At 40.7% G+C, this 26139-nt stretch overlaps 2 protein-coding genes across 4 annotated transcripts in view; one reads left to right on the forward strand and one right to left on the reverse strand.

Moving 5' to 3' along the window:
* The first annotated feature begins 123 nt into the window (after positions 1–123).
* BORA (BORA aurora kinase A activator) lies at positions 124–21089 on the forward strand. 2 transcript variants are annotated; one of them, XM_020801841.3, is made up of 12 exons: positions 124–340; positions 4611–4772; positions 6494–6600; positions 6794–6839; positions 8066–8147; positions 8680–8745; positions 9933–9989; positions 11367–11590; positions 13272–13425; positions 13872–14440; positions 19032–19163; positions 20319–21089. In XM_020801841.3, exons 2-12 carry the CDS (start codon positions 4620–4622, stop codon positions 20394–20396), a joined length of 1668 nt encoding a protein of 555 aa, XP_020657500.3. In that variant the 5' UTR covers positions 124–340; positions 4611–4619; the 3' UTR covers positions 20397–21089. The 2 variants fall into 2 exon arrangements, with proteins under 2 accessions (XP_020657500.3, XP_020657501.3); XM_020801842.3 differs by having other exon boundaries at positions 268–518.
* Positions 20855–26139, reverse strand: part of DIS3 (DIS3 exosome endoribonuclease and 3'-5' exoribonuclease) — a 29242-nt gene continuing 23957 nt past the window's right edge. For both annotated transcript variants that reach the window (XM_072994728.2, XM_020801839.3), the window contains 2 exons: positions 25724–25846; positions 20855–24116 (listed from right to left, as the gene is read on the reverse strand). In XM_072994728.2, coding sequence (XP_072850829.2) covers positions 24033–24116; positions 25724–25846 — 207 coding nt within the window. In that variant the 3' untranslated portion in view covers positions 20855–24032. The remainder of the gene's footprint in view (positions 24117–25723; positions 25847–26139) is intronic.

Below are 26139 nucleotides of genomic sequence, written 5' to 3' on the forward strand. Positions count from 1 at the left end.
GTTGGTTCTAAGCCCTGCCTCCGAGACCCGTTTCTACCAATAGGGATGTGATATGTTTTGAATGAAATCCCGCCTCCGTGCCGGCTTAGAACTTCCACCGCTGTCAATTTATTTTACTCCCCCGCACTGGCCGATAGCATGGGATAGTTCAAATGTATATAAAAAAGCTCCCGCTCTGAGCCGTGATTGGCCGCGCCAATGGCAGCCCCTGGCGCTGATTGGTCCGGGGCAGAAGAGGAGTTAAAGAGCTGAGGAATTCGGCAGAGTGAGTCTGTAGGGGGGTCTGAATGAACGCGGGGACGAAGAAGAGAGATTTCAAGGGTCATCGAAGGGCTTGCAGGTAAAAATGCTTATGGGGCTTTGAAAGGGGCCATCTTTTCCTGGGTGAAGTTTTGACCGGGTGAGCTTCATTTGCCGACACTTTAACACACCTGCAGTTATTTAATCAGCTTCCGGCTTCAGTGATCCGTTTGGGTCAGTGGCGGCTAGAATACACAGGCATGAAATGCAACACTTAGGTAAATCCCATTGATTTAATATGAACCCTATAATTGGGACTAACAGCTGGATATAGCCTGTTGTGCTTCCCTTTAGTGTCTTTGTTGGGCTGACTTCCCTAGCTAAAAGTTGGTTGGTCATAATAAATTTGCGGTAATTTTAATAACTTTAATGGCAATAATTTTATTAGGATCAACCCAAATACTGTGGAAGTGTGTAAAGCCTTTGGATTCCTAGCCTTACTGTGCTTGGGCTTGAGACTGCTATTTCTGTGGTGTCTGCTTTTTAAAGATATAGTTATTAGGTAGAATGTAAGAACTGATTTACTATTCCCTTCTTCTGGGAGCAATCTACCACCATGTAGCTTGCCTAAGGGTGGCACTTCTCTTGGGAGACAAAGATTGGCTTTCTTTACAAAGATTTATGATAACTAAAACAATGTAACCTAAAGAGGTGTGTGTAATATATGCCTTCAAGTCTCAACAAACTTAGAGCAACTCAAATAAGATTTTACAGTCAGGGAGATATTTAAGGAGTGGGTATACTAGTGCTATTTACACACACACTGTGAGTTTCCATGGCTGAGTGCAGATTTAATTCCAGGTCTTTTGAGTCCTAGTCCACAATTCCATCTACTGCATCACACTGAGTACATCAAAAAAAATAGTCTGCTACTGAGACTGCACTCTGGGCTACATTTACTGGGAAGGGGCCCCACCCCATCAGTCACAGAATTGGTCAGTTTCAGCCTTTTCAGCATCATTGATTGGTGCATAAACTTGGATTACTGTGATGTTGAAAGGTCTGCCTTGGATTCGTATTGAAATCCTTCTGTCATTTTTGAGATTGTATCCCAGTACAGCTTTTCCCACTCTTTTGTTGACTATGAGGGCTACTCCATTTCTTCGATGGGATTCTTGACCACAATAGTAGATATAATTGTCCGAATTGAATTTGCCCATTCCCCTCCATTTTAGTTCACTGACGCCCAGGATGTCGATGTTTATTCTTGCCATCTCCTGTTTGACCACATCCAGCTTCCCAAGGTTCATAGATCTTACATTCCAGGTTCCTATGCAGTATTTTTCTTTGCAGCATCGGACTTTCCCTTAACTTTCAGGCACGTCCACAGCTGAACGTCCTTTCGGCTTTGGCCTAACCATTTCATTAGCTCTGGAGCTACTTGTACTTGTCCTCCACTCTTCCTCAGTAGCATGTTGGATGCCTTCCGACCTGAGGGGCTCATCTTCCAGCATCATATCTTTTAGCCTTTTTGTTTCTGTCCATGGGGTTTTCTTGGCAACAATACTGGAGTGGCTTGACAGTTCTTGCTCCAGGTGGATCACATTTAGTCAGAACTCTCCACTATGACCTGTCCGTCTTGGGTGTCCCTACACGGCATAGCCCATAGCATCTCTGAATTACTCAAGCCTCTTTGCCACAACAAGGCAGCAATCCGTGAAGGGGGTTTATTTAGAAATGAATAAACATTAGGATAGAAATGCAAAAATACATTGAAAGAGAAACTAATTTTCACCATCAGGCATGGCTGAAACAGTTTTGTTCAGTGAGGTTTCTTTGTTTGATATATGTATAAGCCAGTAAAAAAGATGGACGGCCAACTTGGGTGGGTATCCAGATGTTCTTGGTGCTCAGCCAGGAAAGACCAGGAACTGCCACCCAGCACAAGATATGAGAGCTTCCTAGAATTGGTTCCCCTAAATCTTTTGAAACTTTTAGGGGTGCCTATGGCTGGTGCATATTGATTTCAGATCAGACAAATTAGTGAGTAAAGGGTTTCCTGGATGTAAGATTTTCAAACCATTGTTCTAAATCTCTGTTGTGTGCCATCAAGTCACTTCTGATTTATGATGATTGTATGAAAGGGAGGTTTCCAGGATGTCCTGTCCTCAACAGCCCTAGTCAGGTCTTGTAAATTCAGTGCTGTGCAACCCATCTCACATTTGGGTTTCCTTTTTTCTTGCTGCCTTCAATTTTTGCCAGCATTATCATATTTTCCAAAGAATCTTGCCTTCTCATGATGTCCCCAAAGTAAGACAGCCTCAGTTTCAACAATTTTACATCCAGAAGTTATTCAAGTTTTGTTTGCTCTAAGATCCACTTGTTTATCCATAGTTTCTCATGGTATACACAATGCAGGGACATTGCTGTAGTCTCTAAAACACAGATTGATCTCCTGAAATTCTTTGGTGTGCTCCAGTAGCTAGTGAACATTTGCAGTATGACATGGAGTGCCTCTTCCTTTTTGGAATCCAGCTTGAACATCAGGAATTTCTTGCTCCATATAAGCTAAGCCTTCGTTGCAATACCTTGAGCATCCCTTTGCTTGCATGGGAAATTAAAACAATGGTTCTCTAGCTACTGCAGTCCTAGCATTTCCTTTCTTGGGGACTGGAATGTATGTATATAGAATATTTCCAGTCTGTGCACCATTGCTTTGTTTTTCCATATCTGATACCATGTTCTTCCTAGGATTTTGACAGATTCCTTCTCTGTGGCTTGAAATAGTTTTATCGTTATCTACCCCTGCTGGTTTATTTCTTCACAGTGCTTTCAAAGCAGCTTTCACATCACTATCTAGAACTTCAGGTTCTTCATCATAGGATTTATCCACAAATGAGGCGTGTCATCCTTTTATTTTATTTTTTTTTTTTTGGTATGGGTCCTCAGTATACTGTTTTCACCTTTTTATTTTCTCCTAGTCAAATAGTGTCTTCCCTGTTGTTCATTCAATCTAGTATTAAATTCCTTTTTGATTTCTTGGATCTTCTGGAAGAGATCTCTTGGTCCTTCTCCCTCTCCTCCTCCTCCTTAGTTAGTTATCTTTGTCTCTATGTGGCAGTCTCTGAAACAACTGCAATCAGGGTTCTGACCCCATTTCTGTCATCTTTTCCTTTTTGCCTGTTCTTTACACTTTTTAGTGTTTCTTTTGTCATCCATCTACAAGAAATGTCTTTGTGCATTATTTGCTAATAATAGTTTCAATCCACTTTTTTGCTGGTTCAGGATCACTTGAGTTTAGTAATGCAAATCTGTTTCTTATATGGTCTTAACATTAATCAGGTATGCTGTTCAAATTCTGTTACATTGCTTGAAGCATGTGTTTGCAAAATAATAAATGGTTGGTTTTGCAGAACTCTATAAAAAATTCTCCTGTTTTGTTTCTGTCCCCTAGGCTAAATTTTCCAGCAATATTTATTTCTGCTTTGTTCCCTACTTTTGCATTTCAGTCACCTATTATTATAAGTGTATCTTGTTTTGATTCATGATTAATTTCCTCCTGGATGCTTGCATAAAAGCTTTCAATTTCATATTTTTTAGCATCTGTAATTGAAACATAGATTTGAATGATAATTTGTTGATAGGTTTTCCACAGAGTCCAAATAATATTATTCATCAGACCTTGCATTATAGTCCCTAACTGTCTTTGCTACATTGTGCCTCAGTCTTGGATCCATTCCACTTACTCTGAGTTTGTCATTTCCACTGCAGAACATTTTGTAGTTGTGTGACTGAAAAGATCCTATTCCAGCCTACTCTAATTTACTGACACCAAGAAATTTGTTCCATTTCTTGCTTTACAGTTTCCAGTTTACCTTGATTCATACTTTTCACATTCCATGTTCCAATTGTATGTGTTGTACAGTATTGGACTTTCCTTTCACTTCTGTGCACATCAACTACCAGATGTCCTTATCTTGTTGTATCATTAGCAGAGTGCTATTTGTAGTTGTTCTTTGTTCTTTCACAGTAGCTGATTGAGTGCTCTCTGACCTAGAAGTCTCATTTTTCAGCACTGTTTCTTATTTCATTTTTTTTTTTTACTGATTCATCATAGTTTTCATGGTAAGGAAAGTTCAGTAGTGTTTTACCATTGCCACTTTCTGTGCAGTACTAACAAAAGTTAGCTTGAGTGTCACCATCATTTCCACCTCCACCAGTGTCACTCTTAGTTAACACTGCTGCCCAGTAGCCTGCCACCCCCATCACCACTGGAACTTTAAAAGGGTAGATACAGCTTGGCTCTAAATCTATAAGTTAGCTTAAAGATGTCTAATAGAAACAACTTTCTCATTACTTTCTACATGCAGTTGACTATTATGAGCGGTGCAAAAGAAGCTACGATGCAGATTACTTCAGAGACTGCTCAGCTTGCTGTCCAGAACCCCTTTGAAAGTCCAAGTGATTACAGTCATCTACAGGAACAGATTGTCTCAAGTCCAACAATTTTTAAATCCAGAAAATCCTCAATGGTAAGATTTGTGATTTGTCTCTTTGTAGAAATAGGGTGGGAGGAGGATTTTCTTTTATGAATTTGTTGAAAGAAATTATAAGTTAGTGTATACATTCTAACATAGGTTGCAAGCAAGATCAATACATTAAATGATGGGCATGTAAGATTTTTATTTTAAGAAAGTTGTTCCTGATTTAGATAAGCTTGAATCTAACTCTTCTCTAGAGCAGCTAAGCATATCTGTAGATAGTGCAGAAAAAGACGACAATATTAAAATGGAATTCTTACGGTACTATAGTTTTATCTAGTTGGTCTCCTCTAGTGAATGATTAACATTGGATTGGGGGAGATTAAGGGTGACCATGTATTTGTGATCAATGGCTCTGTGTGCTGAGGACAAAAATCTTCAGCAGGAACTTTTTGCGCATTTGGAGGCCAGGTTCTAAATAGTGCAGAGCACCTACGCTGATGCAGAAGGGGTTCATAAATTCTTCTGAATACAGTGGTGCCCCACATGACAACGATAATCCATTCCACGAAAATCGCTGATAAGCGAAATCGTCGTAATGCGAAAAGCCTTTCCCCATTGGAACGCATTAAAACTCGTTTAATGCTTTCCAATGGGGAAATTATCTCATCGTCCAGCGAAGATCACCCATAGGGGAAGCCATTTTCCGAGCGCCGATTTCCTGTTAAAATGGCTGCCCTGCGAAGCATGGGTCCGGAAAAGACAGGGCAGCCATTTTGTGGAGCCAGAAAAATTGTCGTCTTGCAAACAAACGGTTCGCAAAGCACAGACCTAATCGACGTCCAGCAGAATTTCCCCATAGGATCGCAAAAAAGTCATCATCCTGCGTTTTTGTTGTTTAGCAGACTCGTCGTCATGCTGGGCACCACTTTATGTGAAGAATCTTAGAGATTTCACACTTTACTTTTACTCTTTATGTGCTATTCCTTAAAAGCAGATGCCTGAATAGAGCTCACGTTTATTAGTTATTGTTTCTATTTTCCTGTTTCACAGTGAAACTGTGTTTTGGTTAACAGTATGTTGAAACCCATTTTGGGTATTTATCATTTCCAGTTTGTTACATTTTATCTATACGAGCCATATCAAATTGCTGCTGCTGAATTTTGATTGATGAGGATATTCTTTCCATTGAATATTTTGGGCCTTGTTTTGCTACATCCAACATCTATCAAACAGACTTGCTCTGCCCATTTCCTCACTTTTGCACTTTCTTGACCTCTGTCTTGAGGTTGATGGCAGCTGACGCAGCCTGACCTAAGCCAACAGAATGCCCCCCCCCCAGATCAGACCCCCGCATATACCTCTTGTGAGATGTACACAACCCACATCAGTTTGCTCTTCCACTTTTAAGGCACTGAGGGGGAAAAATTAAAACAATGTTGTATCCCTAAGCATAAAAGTTAAATAGGAGGTAAATTGCTAGAGAAACCAACCCCACATTTCCTAGACCAGGATGGAGATTAGAGAATGGTACCTGAGCCAAATGTTCATCTCAAAAACACACCTAACCTTTTCTGCATCGTCCTTAGAAGGAAAGATCAGTAGCGCTGAGCCAGAACTCTTACTGATCCTCCTTGCAAGATTTACCTCCAGCCAGCCTCAAAGGAGGTCCCCTGAAAAGGAATCTGATAGACCAGCCCTATTAGATATTTGTATCTATGGTTTTCTTCAGGAAGATTATATGTCACTGTGGTGTTATCTTCTTCCTATAGACTCCAGGAAAATTTAGATGGTCTATAGATGAACTTGCTTCAATAAATCCTGTGGAAATAGACTCCGAAGACATACGCCGCCAAGCATTGTATTTAAGCCAAGCCAGGTCAGCTGATTTCTCTTGTATGCAGGCAATGAGATTTGATTTGTTTTCAAGTTCCCTTGCCTTGCACAGTCCTAACAAGTGCAACCACTTGCCTGTCCAAATCCTTCTGTTCTTCTGTGTCACAAAGTATCTTTTGTTTGCCACAGTGAACTGACAGCCCTGTTTCTTTTGGTGTTTTGTTCCCATTTTATAGAGTCGATAAAGAGATGGAAGAAAAAAGACAAAAAGCCATTGAAGAGGTAACTATTAATATGGTGGCCTTTCAGACTAGAAGATTAATGTTGCATAAGGTATATTGCATCTTGTATTCAGAGGTATGTGGCACCAAAGGAGTTTCGTTTGTTCAGCAACTCAAGTCTGGCCTACTGAAGCAGCTCATTGCATAGTAAACCAGCCCCAGAAATGTATGACCTGTTTGTGTTTGTTCAGTGGTGCATGTGTATATAGAAACACTTCGTTTTTAAAACAACACAACACACACACACACGCACACACACACACACACACACACAAAAACCCTTCACTTCTCTTGAGAAGCCTGCCTTGGTGGTGGAACAGTCCTTTTAGCCTAGATTTGCCCCTGACACGCTTGTTTCCAGTAAATAGGATTTATGGGGCTGCTTTTTCCCTGCTTCCAGGAGCTTCCATAATACCATCCCCTCCCCACTGTTTAAAGTTGTACAGTCTAAAAAGAGCTTTGCCATGTGGTGAATTCTTTATCCAGATAAAGGGTGGGATAAACTTTTACCCTGCAGATGTTGAAAGTACAATTGCCATTGGCTCTGCCAGTATGGTGTGGATTTGAGTGACAGGAGAATGAAGTGCATCAAGATTGAGAGAGTTGTGGTTTTGATTGATTAGTGTTTAAGATAAGGTATATTGATGACTGTGCCATTGAATAGTGTGTAAAAAGGTAAAGGTTCCCCTTGACAATTTTTGTCCAGTCGTGTTCTACTCTCATTTGCGGTGCTCATCCCCATTTCCAAGCCATAGAGCCGTCGTTTTGTCCGAAGACAATCTTCCGTGGTCACATGGCCGGTGCGACTTAGACACGGAATGCTTTTACCTTCCCACCGAGGTGGTCCCTATTTATCTACTTGCATTTGCATGCTTTCAAACCGCTAGGTTGGCGGGAGGTGGGACAAGCGACGGGCACTCACTCCGTCACGTGGATTCGATCTTACGACTGCTTGGTCTTCTGACCCTGCAGCACAGGCTTCTGTGGTTTAGCCCACAGCGCCACCACGTCCCTGAATAGTGTGTACATTTTAGCAAATAGGAAGGCTCTATCAAGTCTTTATCGCTGCTCTAGTACTGGAGGCGGTGGTCTGGGATCTTCTACCTGTGTCCCCAGCTGATGCAGGAATGAGATGATGGGGTGGAGTTGATGTTGCTTTTTAAGTTGGTTGTTAACCTACAATGGATACAGTATTATGGTGCATAAATATCTCAACATTCCTTTCAGTTCTTCACCAAAAGTGTCATTGTGCCATCTCCTTGGACTGATCACAGTGGGAAGCAGGCTTCTCAGTTTCATTCAACACGATGTACGTATTGACTCTTGTATCTAAACTAGAAAGGTTCAGATGTCCAGTGCAAGCCCCTTTGGCCTTCATATTTTGAGTTATCGATCTTCATATTTAAATGCAGTGGCCATAATCTTCTTTACGAATACTGCCTTTACTACATTGTGCCTCAGTCTTAGAGGTGGTTGGCATTTCTTTCTTTAGACTCCGGATTGCAGTTATGTCCCATTCAACACAACAGGGTTTTGTGCTTGCACAAAAGGTTAGTCTGTTCACTTTTGTGCAAGCTGCAGGGAAAGAGGAAGTGCCCACAGCACCGACAATTCCATATTTATTTAGGAACATTTCTTTTTCACAGTGTCTTGTTTTAGACATTTTTATGTTTCTTGCTTCCACTCCTATCTGTTTAACTTTATTACTTTCAGTAACTATTCCAACTTAACCGGGAAAATTATGAACCAATGTGAAATGTGTGTGTCCATCCATGTACACATACAAAAGTGTTTGTATAAGTGTTATTTCAGTTTTTAAATGAAAACTTAATATCTTGCAGGTATTGATATAAATAGTGCTTCACCGATTGGCAGAGAAATAGTTGTGGATCCTGGGAAAAATAATGGTCTGTATGATAACAATCTGGGAATGGACAATGTATCTGCTGGAATAAGTTTTGCTATTGCAGGCTAAGAAAATACTTTTCAAATAACTGCCTCTGTGCTAATCTGAAATATGTATATTTCATGCTCTGGAACTGAAGGATTAATACTTATTTGCGAGTTCCTACAGAACTGGGGAATTTTAAGAAGATCCTAATCCTGCAAATTATATTTATCATAATTTATTTATGCTTGTTCTCGTCCTGGGGTGGAAAAGGGAGATGGGAGATGGTAGGAATGGGAGAAATAGATGGGCTGTCATAAATTTGCTCTGCATCCATTACGCTGGATATCTTTGAACAGTTTATGTCCCCCCCCCATTTCTGCAAAAGTTACTTTTGCACAAAAATATGCACAAAAATGAGGAGGAGATAAATTTAACCCTAGAGGAGCCCAGTGGAGCATTCAATACTGTGTGTCTCTTCTGTTCTACAATTTTAGAATGTTTAGTTATATTATGCAGGCTTCACTTCTTTAAGGCATAGTAAACCAGTGCCGTTTGGATTATGTAGCAGGAATTAAACGTTTGCATGCAGCTGCTCATAATGCCAAGGAAGATTTTTTTAAGAAGCTAATTTTTGGTTTTTATAGCATGGGAGGTGGCTAAGAAATATTTCTGTTCAGGTTTTGTAGCAATACCCAGTCAATATAAGCTTCCTACAGGCTGTGTATGGACACCATAATAAATTATGGCTTATTTTGATGTGAATGAGACAAGGTAAGTCCAAGGCATGTGCGCTTCCCTGTCTCTGTTCCTTCAATGCAGCTGTGAGGAGAAGATTAGAAGCTTTTGTGAGTTTGTTTGAAACAAGTTAATTTTAGGCTGTGAGTTGTGAAGCTGGATTGCTTCAATAGCCGATTAAACACAGTTTAGGGGTAGGATGATATGCTAAACTGTGGTTAATCAGAAATGAAAGTGAATGCTTCGCATCTCCTTATATCCCTGGTGGAGGAAAAAAGGGGGCAGCATGTGAATCCAAGGCTTATCTAGGTCTGTTCCCACCATGATAAACCATGGTTTATCATATTGTCCAAACACAAGAGTCTTAAAGCAGACCATAGTGGTTTCATACAGCCTTCACTCACCCACCCACCCACACATATTAATCTTAGTCATATTGTCCTAAATTTCTGTTTGCTTTTTTTCCAGCTGCTTGCCAGACTTTATTATCTCTGCCTGTAGATTTTGACGTGGAAAAAATACTAGGTATGTAACTTGAAAAAATGAAGGTCTGTGCTACAGAGCATCTGTGAAGAAATAGCTATGGCGGGAACTGAGTTTCATATAAATGTTGATAGAACTGATTGATGACAATACTTACCACTGGCATACAATATGTAATTTAGAATGTTCCATAAAATACTTCATTTACATAATCTTTGATTGTTACATCAATCTTACACAGTAGGCTGCTAGTATTATCCTTGTGGTACATATAAGGTCCAGACGCTGAGAGATTGCCTAAACTCATATAATAAGTTTCTGACCGAAACAAGATTTCAACCAGGGGCTGCTGGCTTTTAACCTTTTTTCTGCACTACAGTGGTGCCCCGCATAACGAGCGCTTCGTTTAACGATGAATCCGCATAGCGATTGAGTTTTTGCGATCGCAAAAGTGATTGCATAATGTTTTAAATGGGAAAGAATCGTTTTGCGATGATCGGTAAGCTGTTTCGCTTACCGATTATCGCATAACAATGTTTTTCCAACAGCTGATCGGTGGTTCCAAAATGGCTGCCGGGTAAAGAAAATGGCCGCCCACTGTGTTTTCGCGCCCTTTCCTCACTTACTGGGCAGCGAAAATGGCGGCCGTATGGAGGATTTTCACATAACAGTGAGTTTTTTGCCCATAGGAACACATTAAACATGTTTTAATGCGTTCCTATGGGCTTTTTTGTTCCGCATAGTGACGAATCCGTATAGCAACAATTTTTTCGGAACGGATTATCATCGCTATGTGGGGCACCACTGTATATAGATTCTTGTCCGTCTATATCACTGGTTCCCAAACTTGGGTCCCCAGATGTTCTTAGACTACAACTCCCAGAAATCCTGCCCAGCACTGCTAGTGGTGAAGACTTTTTAGTTCAAGAACATCTGAGGACCTAAAATTGGGAACCACTGGTCTATACCAATCTTGTCCAAGCTGGTTCCTTTCAGATTTATTGGACTACTGCCCCCATGTTCTGTCACCATTGGCCATGCTTGCTGAAACCAGTGGGAGTTGCAGTGCAAAACAGCTGCTTGAAGACTCCCTGTGTATCTAGTGACAAAGCATGGCCTAACCTGGAAGGAAAGGTGAGGCTGTGTCATGGCTGCAGTCCCACTCACAGGTATCAGAAAAACAGTTGATATTAATGGGAATTCAGCCACCTGAGCTGCTGCACAAGGTTGCAGTAGAAGTATCTGCTGAAAAGGACTGTGCTAAAACAGTTGCTACAATACTATATTGTCACATTTGTGGTTCGTATATTTATCTACAACTTGCTATATATATTTTTGTTATTATTAATGTTAACGTAACTTGTATCATCATAGAAACATATTTCTTTCACTTCACTTATTATGCCTATTGTCACTCAGGTGAATATTTTAAAGTGGATGAATTGGCTGACCAGTCTCAGGAAAGCCTGAGCACTTCCTCCCTGAGAAGGAAGCTTTTCTTAGATGAGAATGGAAGCCTCTCCTCTGAGAACTTATCTGCTTCTCCTCAAAGTCCGCGCAATGCTCCTTCCTCCCTGGGAGTACTGTGTTCAATAGACATCTCGCCAGTCCGTTGCAGAAGCCCCCTAAACACACCAAGCTCGGTAAGGAGTTGGCGTGAGGCACTTTGAAGGGCATCCTCCCTCATGGTAACAGCTTGCCTTTGAAATGTGTATCTGCTTGTCCAAGCAGTGGCTGGCTCGGTCTTGCATTTGTTGGACTCAGCGAGGAAAGCAATCGGTTTCTAGATTTTGGAGAACATGTGGCCCTCTAGATCAGTGGTCCCCAACCTTGGGCCTCCAGATGTTCTTGGACATCAACTCCCAGAAATCCTGGACAGCAGAGGTGGTGGTGAAGGCTTCTGGGAGATTTAGTCCAAGAACATCTGGAGGCCCAAGGTTGGGGACCACTGATCTAGATGATGTTGAACAACAACTCTCACCATCGGTTGCGCTGATGGGAGTGGCAGTCAGTGGAAATCAGTGGAATCTATGCCAGTTGTTACAAATGCAACCTTAATGCTATTAAAAGTAGTCTGCAACTACTACTGATGATACTTCTGTTAGTCATTGCAGGTCCAATGTGTAATGAACAGCTGGGTACTGCTTTAATGAAATATACTACTAAACCCCTTAGTGCATGTATGGGGAGCTTGTTGCTCTCTAGATGATATTGGACTACAAGTCCCATAATCTCTGACCTCACTGGCTTGGACTCATGGGAGCTCTAATGCATCTAGGCCACAGGTTCCCCAGCCCTACCTTAATGAGAAGCAACAGATTGAATTTTACTGCACCTTTGAACAATGACGATAAAACTTTGCCAACAGATTAATTTAGCAGATCATTGAAATGAAGACTACTCGTGGTGTTTTTCATCCTGAGTTAAGAGCCAATAAATGGTGGCAGTGTGGATATCACTCTGTGTTTCTCACTAGCGTTGGAACTAGATACTTTATTGAAGTTGTTTCTTGGAGGCAGTTACATCACAGGAAAAGGACAGGAGTCGTATTAGGTACACACCAAAGAGCAACAGAAGGAACAGCTTGGTCTTCAATGGAATTTCTTATTTGTTTCTCCAAGACACTGGACATTTCTCACTTTTTGTGTCCATAAGACCACATATTTCCTTTTTTTCCCTTTTTTTTCTTTTTTCTTTCTTTCTTTCTTTCTTTCTTTCTTTCTTTCTTTTTTTTTTTTTTTGCTTGTGCCCTGCACTGTATGTTGGAAACAGTGGCATTGGCTACCATCCTTTTCCTTGAGCAAGGTTGGCCTTGGCCCAAGCCCCTGAGGGTTGAGCTTCCTTGAAGAAGAACATCATAAGGAGAAATTGAGCCTATCAGCATCAAGCCTATAGCATAGAAAGACCCATATGTTTAGGAAGATTAGTACCTTTGTGTTTTGTTAAATGCTGCCATGTGCTTAGCTTTTTCATTCAAGTTATCTTTATATTTAACTTATGAAGTGAAATGGTGTTATTTCTATGCTTCCTTTCTGAAACTTCAGGTTATGTGTAAGCGGCAGTTAGAGATCTGATTTAAACCTAGGAATAGTACTAAATTGTGAACTTAACTTTAGATTAAATCCATTGTCAAATCCAGTTGTAGCGGACACATTCAATCAATGGGTCTTCAGCCACCATGTAAGTCCCATCAATTCAATGTGTCTGCTAAAGTTGAGATGAAGAGGTGAATTTAAGCTAATTTTATTCACTTACGTAAACTTAGATGTGTCATAGGTGTGCCACTGTTTAACCTTACTTGTAAAAATTCTCATTTGTTGAAAGGGCCAATTGTCCTCCAGCCCTATTCAAGGAGGGACACGAACCTACAGTCTGGGCAGCTTATCAAGTCCTTCTTTTCCAGAGAGAAATCCTGCAAATATTGCCTCTCCTACTTTCTCTCCAATAGGCTTTCAAATAAGGAAGTCGCCACTGTCGGGTATGTTTTTACTTGTTATGCTATTTAGTTTTTTGACTCAGAGCTGCTGAGCCATGATTTACTTACCAAGGGTTGGATTCTTCTTCTTGGCGGTTTGAAAGCATCTCCCATTTTGCGAGGGTGGGGGTTGGTGGAGGCTATATCTGATTGCGTAAGAAGCTTGAAATCTGATAATTGAAGAAGCTTGAAATCAGAAGTAAGGGTTGTCTTATGTTTTACAAGCCAAAATGTTTGACTCAGGTTTTTGCAGTCTAAAGAAGTACTGTATGTGGATTTGCTACTTCTTTGAAGTACAGATGTGAAGAGTGGGTAATTCTGAAAAGCACACACCTTTTTCTAGGGGATGGTTCCCATTTCCCCACCCCTGACTTTTACTTCTCTGCTTTGGGTTAAATTGACTCACTCTGTGTTTGTGTGTTCTTTCTTTCTTTTTTTCCCAAATGCAGAACAAAGACCATTTATTTTTCGGTCTCCAGAAATCCCTTCTGTTTCAAATGCCTGCCGACCAGCTCCAGCTGGCACCAGGAGTTCTTACACAGAATGTTCTCCTTTAAAAACCGGTTCGCCCATGAAAATTGTGGCCTGCCGAGGAGCCACCCTGTATCAGACCTCTTTCATTCGCTTACCTTCTACACCTGAAAGCTCCAAAGAAGAACAGGAAGAGGAAGCGACTGCTTTGTCTGCAGACATTCCCTCACAGAAAGTCAATCTGCAACTGAATGGGGAGGCTTTTGCACATGGTACCCATTTGGTGGTTGCCCGTGTGTCCATTTCACCAGATCTCTCTGAAGGCAACCAGCAAGGGCGGATGTTGATCCATGAGCTTGGTAGTTTCAAGGAAAACCATACGGTGGATATGGTTGATTCCGAAGCGATGTTGGATGAAAACTCAGTAAAGGGTTCCGCTGGAGATAGTGGCATGGCAGTGGCTGGCTTTAACCTTGAAGGTTCTTGCATCTGCATGTCTCCTCTAGCCGAAAGCAGTGCAAGTCCCTGTGAAAGCAGCAGCCTTCAGGTAAGGTTGGTGGCTCCATATTTCATGCCTTGCTTCAAGCCTTGTAACAGAAGTAGTTTGCCTGATTTGGTTGAGGTGTTTTGGCTCAGAATTCTCACCTTTCATCTGATTTATAGAAATGTATAATATCTGCTCTTGTGTACTATTTTTGGAGGGCTGGAGCATGCCTCCTGTGCAAAGAGGTAAGGAGTTGGGGAAATTTCTTTTTGCTATTCTTGTTTCCTATGACTAATACTGAATTCAAATCCATGATAATGTGGCAAAGCCCCCCTCGTAACTGAGGAACCACTTCAGGTCTTCCCTATGGCTATTTCCCATGATGAACCTACAGGGAAACCCTGTGTCCAGAGGAAATATATTCCTCTGAAAACTCCAGATGGAACAGGCTTTACTTCCATGCTCTGCTCCTGAACTTTTTGGAAGCATTGGACTGGAAGTTTTTTGGAAATATAGTGGTGAGTTCCATGGGGCAAAGAAATATTTCCTTTCCTTTGAGAGTAGTTACAATTCAATTATTTTTAATATACTGTATCTTGTTGAATATTATATAGTGGTGCGTTGCAAGACGAATTTGTTCCACAAGTAGCATTGTCTTGCAAAAAATTCATCTTGCAAAATGTGGTTTCCCATAGGAATGCATTGAAATCTAATTAAGGCGTTCCTGTGGGCAAAAAAGGTCAGAACAAAGTCAAATTTGGTTTACAAAGGGTTTATTAAGTGCTATTTAAAGGCATAAATACTGTACTGATGATTTCAAAAATTTCAGTCAAAAAACTAACTTTTTAAGTATCATAGAAAAACATTTAAAAATCAGCAAACATGAGGCAGGAACATCTGCCTTCACTGAAACTGAACAGAAACAGTCACTAACAGTTCTTGGGTTGTGCAAAACTCTTCAGAAAGTGCTTTTTCAAGGCATGTAAACATACAGAACCCAACAGTACAGAAACTTTTTACATTTCACATTTTAAAGTGAATAAGTGAGGCTGAAATCTCTAAACCATCAGGACCAGTGTTTTAAGTCAGGAAACTGGAGGCAGACAGAATTGTCTCCACATCACAGCAGCAGTCTTTTACTTTCCCAGAGCTGCAGAGGGTCTCTCTGGTGATGGCCCGAACGATGGTCAACTGGGAGAAGGCTTTAAGCCTTGACCACAAGGCTTCTAGGAGGACGAGGAGGAGGAAGGCAACTGGGCACCACTGGTAGAAGCAGCAGGTTCCTCTTCCTGTCTCGGCCACTTCGTAACGAACCTCTCCATGGTCAGCTCCTTCTGCTGCCTTTTCAGCATCCTTCTGAAAGGGGACATGACCCTTGCGTCAGACATGTTGGCAAGGTCATGTGCCAGAGCCCAGTCTGCACGTTTTGCCATTAAACTGAAGAACTCCTTCAGTTTAGTGGTGGGCAGCTGTTCCTCCCCTGGCTCTTCTTCCTCTTCCAAAGAGGCCTGCTCCTCCATAGCCTCTGCCTGCAGCTCGACCAGCTCTTGGGTGGACAGCTCCTGGTCGTGGCCCTCCCTCCACCAGTTCACAGATGTCCTCCTCTGTGACCTCGAGGCCCATTGTCCTCCCCAAGGCAACAATGTCCTACATCACTGTTGACACTGGTGCAGGTGCAGAAACATCAGAGTCACTTGTTGCTACACAGTCTGGCCACAGGTTGCGCCAAGCAGAATTAAGATTTCTCCGGATGATCCTGTCCCAGGCTATGGTGATCAACTTCAAGCAGGTGACAATGTCAAAGTGGTCCCTCCAGTAATCATGCAGGTGGGATTGGTGGAATCGGGCACCTCGAAGCAGCGCCTGAAAAGCTCCTTGGTGTACAGTTTCTTGAAGTTCGTAATCACCTGCTGATCCATTGGCTGGCGTACCGGGTGGAGTTAGGTGGCAGAAACATGATTTTAATGAACTTGAACTCCTCTAACAAGTCTTCTTCAAGGCCTGGAGGATGGGCAGGAGCACTGTCCTTCAGGAACAGGGCTTTCAGCGGCAGGTCATTGTTCAGCAGGTACTGCTTGACAGCTGGGCCAAAAGCAAGATTGACCCAGTCCACAAACAGGACGCGTGTGACCCAAGCCCTAGCAGATCACCACAACACACCCAGTTGGCCTTTGTTGACCTTGTGCTTCTTGAAAGCCTGTGGGTTCTCCAAGTGGTACACTAGCAAGGGCTTTATCTTCATGGTTGTTGTGGGTTTTTCGGGCTCTTTGGCCATGTTCTGAAGGTTGTTCTTCCTAACGTTTCGCCAGTTTCTGTGGCCGGCATCTTCAGAGGACAGCACTCTGTGCTCTGGTCCCCGCTGGTGTTGGCACAGAAGAGGAGGGTCAGACGGTCCTTCATGGGCTTGTGGCCAGGCAGCTTGCTCTCCTCTTGAGTGAGGAAGGTCCTTTTGGGCATCCTCTTCGAAAACAGCCCAGTTGAAGACCTGCTGTAGAAGGTAGCCCTGTGTTGTCATGATCTCCAGGAACTCTGTGGCAAAGTCCTTAGCCACAGGAACATTGGAACTGGCAGCGTCTCCATGCCTGACCATGCTGTGGATTCCAGATCTGGTTTTGAAGCATTCAAACCAGCCTCTGCTTGCTTTGAAGTCTTCTGACTTGGTTGAGGTTCCTGGCTGTTGCTGCACAAGGTCTGCATAGAAGGCCTTGGCCTTCTCACAAATGACAGCCTCAATCACTGTGTCCTCTGCACGCTGCTTCTCTTGTATCCAGATGAGCAGCAGCTTTTCCACCTCTTCCAGAACAGCTGGCTGGTTCTTCACGATCCTGATGACTCCCTTGGTTACATCTGTTGCAAGGATCTTCTCCCTCATCTTAAGGATAATACTGATGGTGGATGGATTCCTCCAGTACTCCCTGGCAAGGTCTATCACTCGCATGCCTCCGTCGTGCTTCCTGATGGTCTCCTTCTTCATCTCTAGAGTATTCTTCTCCTTTGTCATTTTCCTGACCTCTGCAGAAGCAAGCTTCTTGGGAGCCATGTCAGCACAGTTGCTACGTTCACAAAAATAAAAGGCAGTGCTTCACACACACCTTCCCACCCCTGGCCAAAACTGCCTTGGACAAACAAGTGGCATTACACCCCCCCCCCAGCTAAGCCTGCTACCTTTCCTGTGCAACTTACAAAAAAAAATTTAATTGGCATAACACACACCCCCAGCACAAGCTAAGCCTTTCCTGTGCATCACATCCGCTTCACACACACCTTCCCATATACCTTCCTACCCCTGGCCAAAACTGCCCTGGACAAATAAGTGGCATAACACCCCCCCAAGCACAAGCTAACCTTTCCTGTGCAACTTAAAAAAATTGGCATAACACCCTCCTAGCACAAGCTAAGCCCCCTACCTTTCCTGTGCAACTTACAACAAAATTTAAATTGGCATAGCAACCCCCCCCCCAACACAGGAGAACAAATGCACACCCTACCTTTTGCTGGCCAAAAAGTTCTGAAAACCTTCATTTTCTCCAAAGACCACACCAACTTCTCCAAAGACAGGATGCCACCACATCAAACACAGGATGTGCCCACAACACAGACCACAGTTGCTCCTCTCAAAGTCAACCTTGGAACTGCATGTGGATAAGTGAACCCAGGCTGCATTGGGGAGGCTTTTTAAACCTCCCGGCACAATGCAAAATGCATCCTGGGTATTAACGACTGATATTTGAACAACAACAAAAAACCTGAAAATACTAGTCTTGTGAAAATCATCCATAGAAACATTCGTCTTGCGAGGCATCACTGTATATACAGTATCTTTGTGTGTTTGCTTCAAGCTTTTCTTGAGATAGTGAGGTGATGGCTCATTTGCTAATCAGCACATTTTAGTGACTAGCAAATGACTTCATAAAATAGTCTTGTATCCAGGTTAAATAGAAAGCAACTCCTGCTCAGGGAATCATCTGTCTAAAACAGATGGCAAACAAGGAAATGGGAAGGGGAACAAGCAAACTTAGGGATCAGTACGTACTTTATGTAGTAAGGCTAACTTTGGGAAAAGCGGGACAAAACAGCAGAAGGTCTTGCAGCTAAAACTATGTGGTGGGTCCTGCTATTCCTTCTTTCCCTTTGCCACAACGACAATATTTGTCTAAAAGCTGGATCTGGTCTGAAAACACATTGGTTACCATAGAAACAAAACATGTAGCTGTGCCTTTTGTCAGTGATTCTCTGATTTTTGTTTGTTTCACTGAATGTGAGGGAAAGGAGAGGAGACTCATTTCTCTTTGGTCTGGAACACATCATGTTTTTGCTACAGCTCATGTCATTGAGGCAAAAACAAGTTTTTCCTCTCTTGAATTTTTCATTCATGATCTTGTTTTGGGCCACAGGTGTCTATGTTGTCTTTGGCCATCCAAAGAGGGAAAGGGATTTTTATTGTCTTGCATTTGATTTGTATCATTATTTGTTTTATAATAAAGTACTATAGTTTTATGGTAAGTACTATATTATATTTTGCTGGGTTGCTTGACTGTCTGCTATGGTTTCTCCCGCTTCTTGCAGCTAGTTGGGGGGTCTGCTGCTTTTTTGCCTCCTGCATAACCTGTACACGTAGCAGCTTTTCTCATACTCCATCCTATCTTTTTGCTAGGTTGATAGTGGTTACAACACCCAAACTTGTATCAGTAGCCTTATGGACACTGCTGGAGCTGAGACCAGTTGCAAAGAAAATGATTCACACCATCATGAGCCTCAGAGCAAATTCCATGTTTTTAAAGCAAAGGTAAGATTGTTAAGGGCATGTGCAAAATCATAGTTTGAGCAGTATTGAGCTTTAATAGCTGCCAACATGTACGTAGGGCCTCTCTCTGAGGTGAATTGTATGTCAGAGAGGAGACTAGCAGTCAAATCCTAATGTATCAGCTCAAAAGTTAGTATAATTAAGTGTAATTATAATTATAATATTAAGAGTAAACTTAGTACTGCTGCAGTCCTCTGTTGTTTTCCTTTCCTGTATTTACTTTGTGGAATCAAAGAAAACTGAAGTGCACGGAGAACAAGAGTGGGGGAAAGAAACAGGAAATAAAATCAAACCTATTGTAAGCTGTCTTCAGGATTCATTGAGAAAAAAGCAGGGGATAAGGCTTTCTTTTAAAAGCACATTTGAATAAAAATGATTTTCTATGGTTAATAGGTTAATAAAATTCTCAGGTGGCGATTGTTGCATTCTTGAGTTCTATTTTCTTAATTTGACTGTTGATGTACATTTATGAATTCACTGTCCTCTTCTTTCCTACCCAATTGTAACCTGTTAATAAACACTTTTGAGTTTAAGTGAGGACTGTCTCCAGAAGCTCATTTTAAAAGGGGGTGGGTTTCAGACAGGGAGAGTAAACCCACTCACAATTATAGTACAGTGTCTCTCAGAAGGAATTTGTTTGCCCTGTGGACTACCTGCTGACAGCCAGAGCAAGTCACTTCTGTTGTGCTGCTTCTTGGTTTCCTCAAAAGATGGTATGGGGCATTGTCCAAATCAAACCACACTTGTTGTGACATGTTTGTCTATATGGAAAAATATTTGAAATTTGAGGACATTGTTTATAGTTTGCAAGTGACAATGCTCTTTACTACAAGTCTGTGTATGTTCTGCAAGACAAAATTGACATTGAGGGTCTACAGTGTCCCATTGTACCGTGTGTGGGTTGATAACAATGAAAAACTATTGATTGAATTCTGATAATTTGGTCCAATTCCATTTCAAGAAATAGGTCCCTCCTTGTTTCAGGCATGAAAAGGGGGCTATTTGGTTACAAGCAGTTTCCCAGAAATTGATCTGATACACTTAGTGAAAAGGATTGCTTGAGTTTTACAAACAGCAAATCAATTTTCTTTAATAATTACATGCAATTTTGAGTTGTGTTTGTTTCTCTTTTTTAAGCCTGGAAAAAGCATTCCTAGACAATGGACTGAAAATGACCCCAGCAGCCATCTTCTCGAGATGCCTTTGACCAAATGATGCAACTGTGCCATGCTTATGCTATTGTATGAATGTATGGATATATTTCTCAGCGTTCTTGAGAAACATATGAAGTCTGACACAACTGTTTTCCATTATCAGAAGAATCACTGTTAAGTAAATAGCCTGTGGAAACAACTCACCTGAGAAGTTTACTAAAAGACTAAATAGTAGTATGCAATAGCAGTTCTGCCAGTAATTAGGGAGCATGCAGAGCTGCCAAAAGACATGATCCCTGATAGCTCTCACATAGAAATGCTGCTGCCATACAGCCTGCACAAACAACTTCCCTGCTAGTGCATTTTTGGGCATGACAAGTTTACAAAACTGTGCAATGACACATAAACAGAACTCAGCGCAGCAATCTGCTCAATGTATTTTCCATGAAAATAAGTTCTACTTGTAGACAAACAACAAATGTGTATCTCCAATATCTGGATAGAAGATTATGCAAAGGATACAGTGCACTGTGATTTTAATGTAATTTTGCTTTTTTATAAAAAACTTATTACATATACAGAAATACGAACTTTCTTAGGACCTCCTGTTTACAACTTACACAACTGTGAACAGTATCATACACCACTGAGCACATATTGTAAAATAATCCTTTACATATTTTGATCACAAATTATATTTTTTAAAAATACTGGAACGACTGTAGATCAATAAAATAAAGACTTCTCACATCTAGGCTGAAAGTTGTTCATATTATGATTCATTAAGAGATTATCATAGATAATGGTGAGACAATGGTTTATAAATTTATTTATTTATTTAACTTATATGCCGCCCACACTACCCGAAGGTCTCTTAAGGTTACTTAAGTCTTCTGAAGATTTCAGGTAAGTTGGTTCTTGATGCTTTTAAAGCACAAAGTCTGTGGGCAGATCTTTTTATTGGCCATTCAGCATGGCTCCATTCCTTCATTTCAACTGATACTCTTTTATTGGGTAAAAGTAACAAAAAATACCCCATTGGTAAATAAATAGTTCTAGACTGAGAGAAGGGAATCCAGTAATTTCTAACTGCATACCTAGGGACAACAAATAATCTACTACTTAACTGGAGATGGCAACAGAACTTAAATAGTACATTTTTTCCTCTGTAGGACCTTGAGCAACACCTCTCAGAATCCCCTAGCAGCATGAGACTATGGAAATTATAGGCCATGTCATTGAGGGGCAACATGCCAACATTATTTAGATACTATCACTAAGAACATGCTCTATTTCAGTTCTATCTGGGATTTTAGTTTATTCCAGTGTCATTTATTAAAAGCTCTTTTTCAAGATTTACAATGGCATGATTAAACCTACTATCCAAAATATAACAGACTCAATACAGCACCATAACCAAGGTTACTTTGGAAAAAGCACAGCAAGAACGTTAGGGTCTGTGTATTCATGGACATGTATTTTACGTACTAGTTACCCATTAATTTCTGGGCACAATTCAAAGTGTTGGTGACAACTAAGGATTTAAATAACATAATACAGAAATAATTGGATAAGAGCTTCTAGTCATCTAAAGACTTTTGCACTGCAGTGAGAGGAAGTGGTGTGCCTTCAGACAGGTGAGTCCTGTGCTGTTTATGGCTTTAAAACCAAGCACCATCTCTCAGAAGCAAATACTGTAGATGGATAGTGCAACTCCTTCAGAGCATGGAATACAATTCTCCCAACTACACCGAGACTTGCAAATGATTGCAGCCCTACATACAACACATTATGACAGGGTAAATTGTCACTTCAAGTTCTGAAAAAATGAAGGAAAAAAACATTTTGACAGGTTCAGACTGCAGCAGAAAGTTAGCCCCTGGTATCTCGGAGTTCACCCACTCCTGTATTACAGTAAGTCAGCTCAGCAATACTGAAGTCCAAAATGACTGATCCTAAAACTTATCTCCTAGTCAAATCTGTTATGTGCCATCAAGTAAGAACCAACTTCGAGCAATCCTAACAGTTTTTAAGGAATGTGAAGTATGTATTTAAAGAGTGGTTTTACCAATTCCACCCCCCCCCAGTGAGTTTCCATGGCAGAGCTGGAAAATCACACCCAGGTCTCCTGAGTCCTGGTCCATTACTCTGTTCACTACCTTATACTGGGTACCAAGTCAAAGTAAGGTTCTTTGAATTTATTGCCATTACCTTTTGAATACTTTTCTAGTGTGTTATCACTGTAAAAAACAAATACATTCCAGATTTTGTTGTTCTCACCCAGCTTCCTCTGTGATATAGTTCTATGTAGAGAAAGTATTATACTTTTACTGCTTCATGTATGATTTGAGCTGTCCATTTGTAAGCCAAAGAATAAAACCTGCAACTGACCTTGTCCAATCACCACTTCTTGATTATTAGAGCTTATTCAATCATTACTAGCAGCCTGAACACCCACCAATCATTTAAATGCTCTATCAGTGCACATCAATAAAATGTATATTATAAATATAACACAAAACATAAACTTAATATTTTTAATTGATGATCCCAACATGGGGACTTGTTCTTTTCAAGAAAAAGTAAATCTGCTATGCTCTCTATTCCATCACAAAACTGGATGATCTTCCTTCTTCAAAGGTAAGAAGGAAGCAATATCAGACTTGAAAGACAAGGCTACAATTGCTGCCTACTGGAAACTTTTGGGGAGAGAAGTGGAATGAAATTATGAAGAGAACAGAGCAGCCAGAATGAAGAAGTGAGAGGAGGCAAAAACAAAACAAGCTCCTTTTGCCCTTTTTTTGATTTTGCACAAGAGAAGCCACCAAAATGGTACACTATGTTTATCTAAGCAGATCAAACCACAGCATGATCGTCTGGTTTCTTGTGGGATCAGAACATAGATTCTCATATTTTTTAAACATGCTTTTTACCTGTCCTCCTAAATAGTCAATATCCAATCATAACTCATTTTTGCATTCACAAACTCAAGTGTTTCATGATTCTGGTGGTAATTTTGCTGCCATTCTATGTAAAAATCACAAAACTTGGGCCTCCCCAATTCCCACTACGTCGTCTTCAGACACCAATGCAAATTTAATATTGCAATATTTATTGGAGAAGGGAGAATTTTATGCAAGTACAATGCAGTCAAGGAGATCAGTATTTATTGAACAGATCTTTTCCTGGCAATATGTGACAACTGACACATTTGCCTTGTGTGTCCCATTTATAGGTATGTCCACAAGCTCTTTCTTGCAATTATGATGTGCCCAAAGCTCCAAAAAGACAGTTTTAAAAAATGGATTCCATGTGACAGAGTTGGAGTTAGCTATAGATCTCAAGGGTTACATCTAATCATCAGTCCCAGTTCAAATAGAAAGGTTGGATAGATGGCACTTGAAGGCTATGTCACTACCACTGATTCAATGGGATAGACAACTGGATTTAGTCCCAGTTCTGCAAACTGAAGATTACTGGATTACACATCAAATGTTCTAAATATCAGAATTTAAATACAATTTTAGATTAATACTACACATGAAAAATATTGAAAAATGATATTGTAACTAGAATAAAAAAATATTTAAAGAGCTATAAGCCACATAAAACAATTCACTAAAATGGTATAAAACAATTTGTCTGAAATATAATTTATTTCTGATCTGAACAACTTGTTTATAAAATGAAACTATTTTCACAGCTGCTTCTTCTTCTTTTTCTCCGGTTCAGTGTTACTGCTCAGTTGCATGGACTGTCTTGGAACACTACTGTCTACAATCTGGCAGAGAAAAAAATGTTACATGCAACCTGTTAAAAAGTGAGCTTGTAAAGGTGCTGTTCTTTTTTTGTTGTTATGATCATTTTGTCAACCAACTTTAACATATACAACTTCAAAATCACAAAAAAGGAGTCTTCTGAGAAGCCACAAGGGTATGTGTGTGCTATGACATCCTTTAAATTCTCGAAAGCTTAAAATGGGATCACTTATGCTTCTTGATCATGAATACCCAGATCCAGTTCCAAGTGTTCCCTTGCACACTGAAACAAGGATGGGCGACTCTCCAGAAATGGTGGGACTGACCGCTGCTCCCAGCAGACTTCCTATGCTAGCCAGGGAGGATGGCAGCTGCATTCCTATGACATCTGAAGAATTCTAAACTCCTCACTCAGGCTTTAAGCCTTCTGTGTGCACTCAAAAGCAGGGCTGCCTCAATACACAAAACACTGAGTTGCTGTCCAGCATTGCCCCACCTTCAGTGTCATCTCCACTGCATAACTCCTTCCCCATCCCCATTATCTACCCTATCACTGCAAACTTTAGAGAAGGTCTCTTTACAGACATTTGTACTGAATATCCAGAGGTCTTGCAGCCATAGGTAATGTGCACCACATCAGGTTTTCAAGTACTTAAGGTTGTACAAAACTTGGGTTACAGGCAGTTTTCCCAAACACGATTACATTCTTCCCATACTGACAGATAGTAAGACTGCATCTTTTTTTCAGAACTTATCAATTTACAAAACATCAGTATTTACAGAATTATATTAAAATAATTCACCTCTGAACTTTCATAAGGCTCCTCCACAAAAATTAAAACTACTTAAGACTCCATTCTGTCTCCTGTAAACATCAACTGTTCTTCATCTTAGAAAAAGTATGCACATCACATTTAGAAAATAATGTTCAAGGACCAACAATCACATTCTAAATGCTGCTTTAAGAACTACTTTAAAGCAACATATTACAGTAGGAAGCCCTTATCCACTGGGAAATGGTTCCAAGCCCTACCACGGATACTGAAAGCCATGGATATTGGTACATATAGCACGGTAAAAGGGAAAAAATGGTTTCACATGCATTACAACTGGCCACTAGAAGGTGCCAGAGACCATGTTATGTATTCTTTTTTCTTTTTAATATTTTTAGACTGTGGATACGTGAAATGGCAGATACTGATCCTACAGATACTGGGGTCCTGCTGTATTTACCGTATTTTTCGCTCCATAAGACGCACCTCTCCATAAGACGCACTAAATTTTTAGGTGAAGAAAACAGGAAAAAATAATCTGGGAATTTCGCTCCATAAGACGCATACACTTTTCCCCCAATGTTTTTTTGGAAAAAAAGTGTGTCTTATGGTGCGAAAAATACGGTATATATTGCATTTCTCCCCCATAGGAGACCTAAGGTGGCTCACAACTAAAATGATAAAACAAACAACAGTTTTAAAATAACATAAATATCATACTAAACAGTTAACATATATTGTTAAAAACCAAGATTATAAATCATTTTGAAACATTTAAAAATCTGTAAGTTAATGAACAAGCATTCCTGTTTGAATCATACTACCATATTACTTTGAAACAACTGTCAGCTACCTACCTTTGGCTCTACTAGCGCCATACGGATTTTCTGGTGTTGGATATTGGAAGCATCTAACATAATGTTCACAGTAACTTTGTCAAATACATGGAAGGTTGTGCCTTGAACAGTAAGTGAGGGAATCTACAAAAGGAACATTTTTCCTTAATTTAAGTAGCACAGGTTAATTCTCACACGTCTGTTTTCAAAATTTATGGTAGATTTCAGTAAAAATACACAAAAATATCTATCAATCTTAGTTCTGACATACAGGAAAAAGTACGCCAAACACTGAAGAAAACACAATGGCTGCAAGTAAGTAACTTTGGTTAAACACAAATGTGGGCTTCCATCAAAAGATACAAATATATATCTACTGCATCTCCACCAAAGTAAACTTACAGGTTATTCAGACAGACAGAACCTGTAAAAGCTGC

This window comes from Pogona vitticeps, chromosome 3, assembly GCF_051106095.1.
Source record: "Pogona vitticeps strain Pit_001003342236 chromosome 3, PviZW2.1, whole genome shotgun sequence".
In the NCBI taxonomy this organism is placed as follows: Eukaryota; Metazoa; Chordata; class Lepidosauria; order Squamata; family Agamidae; genus Pogona; species Pogona vitticeps.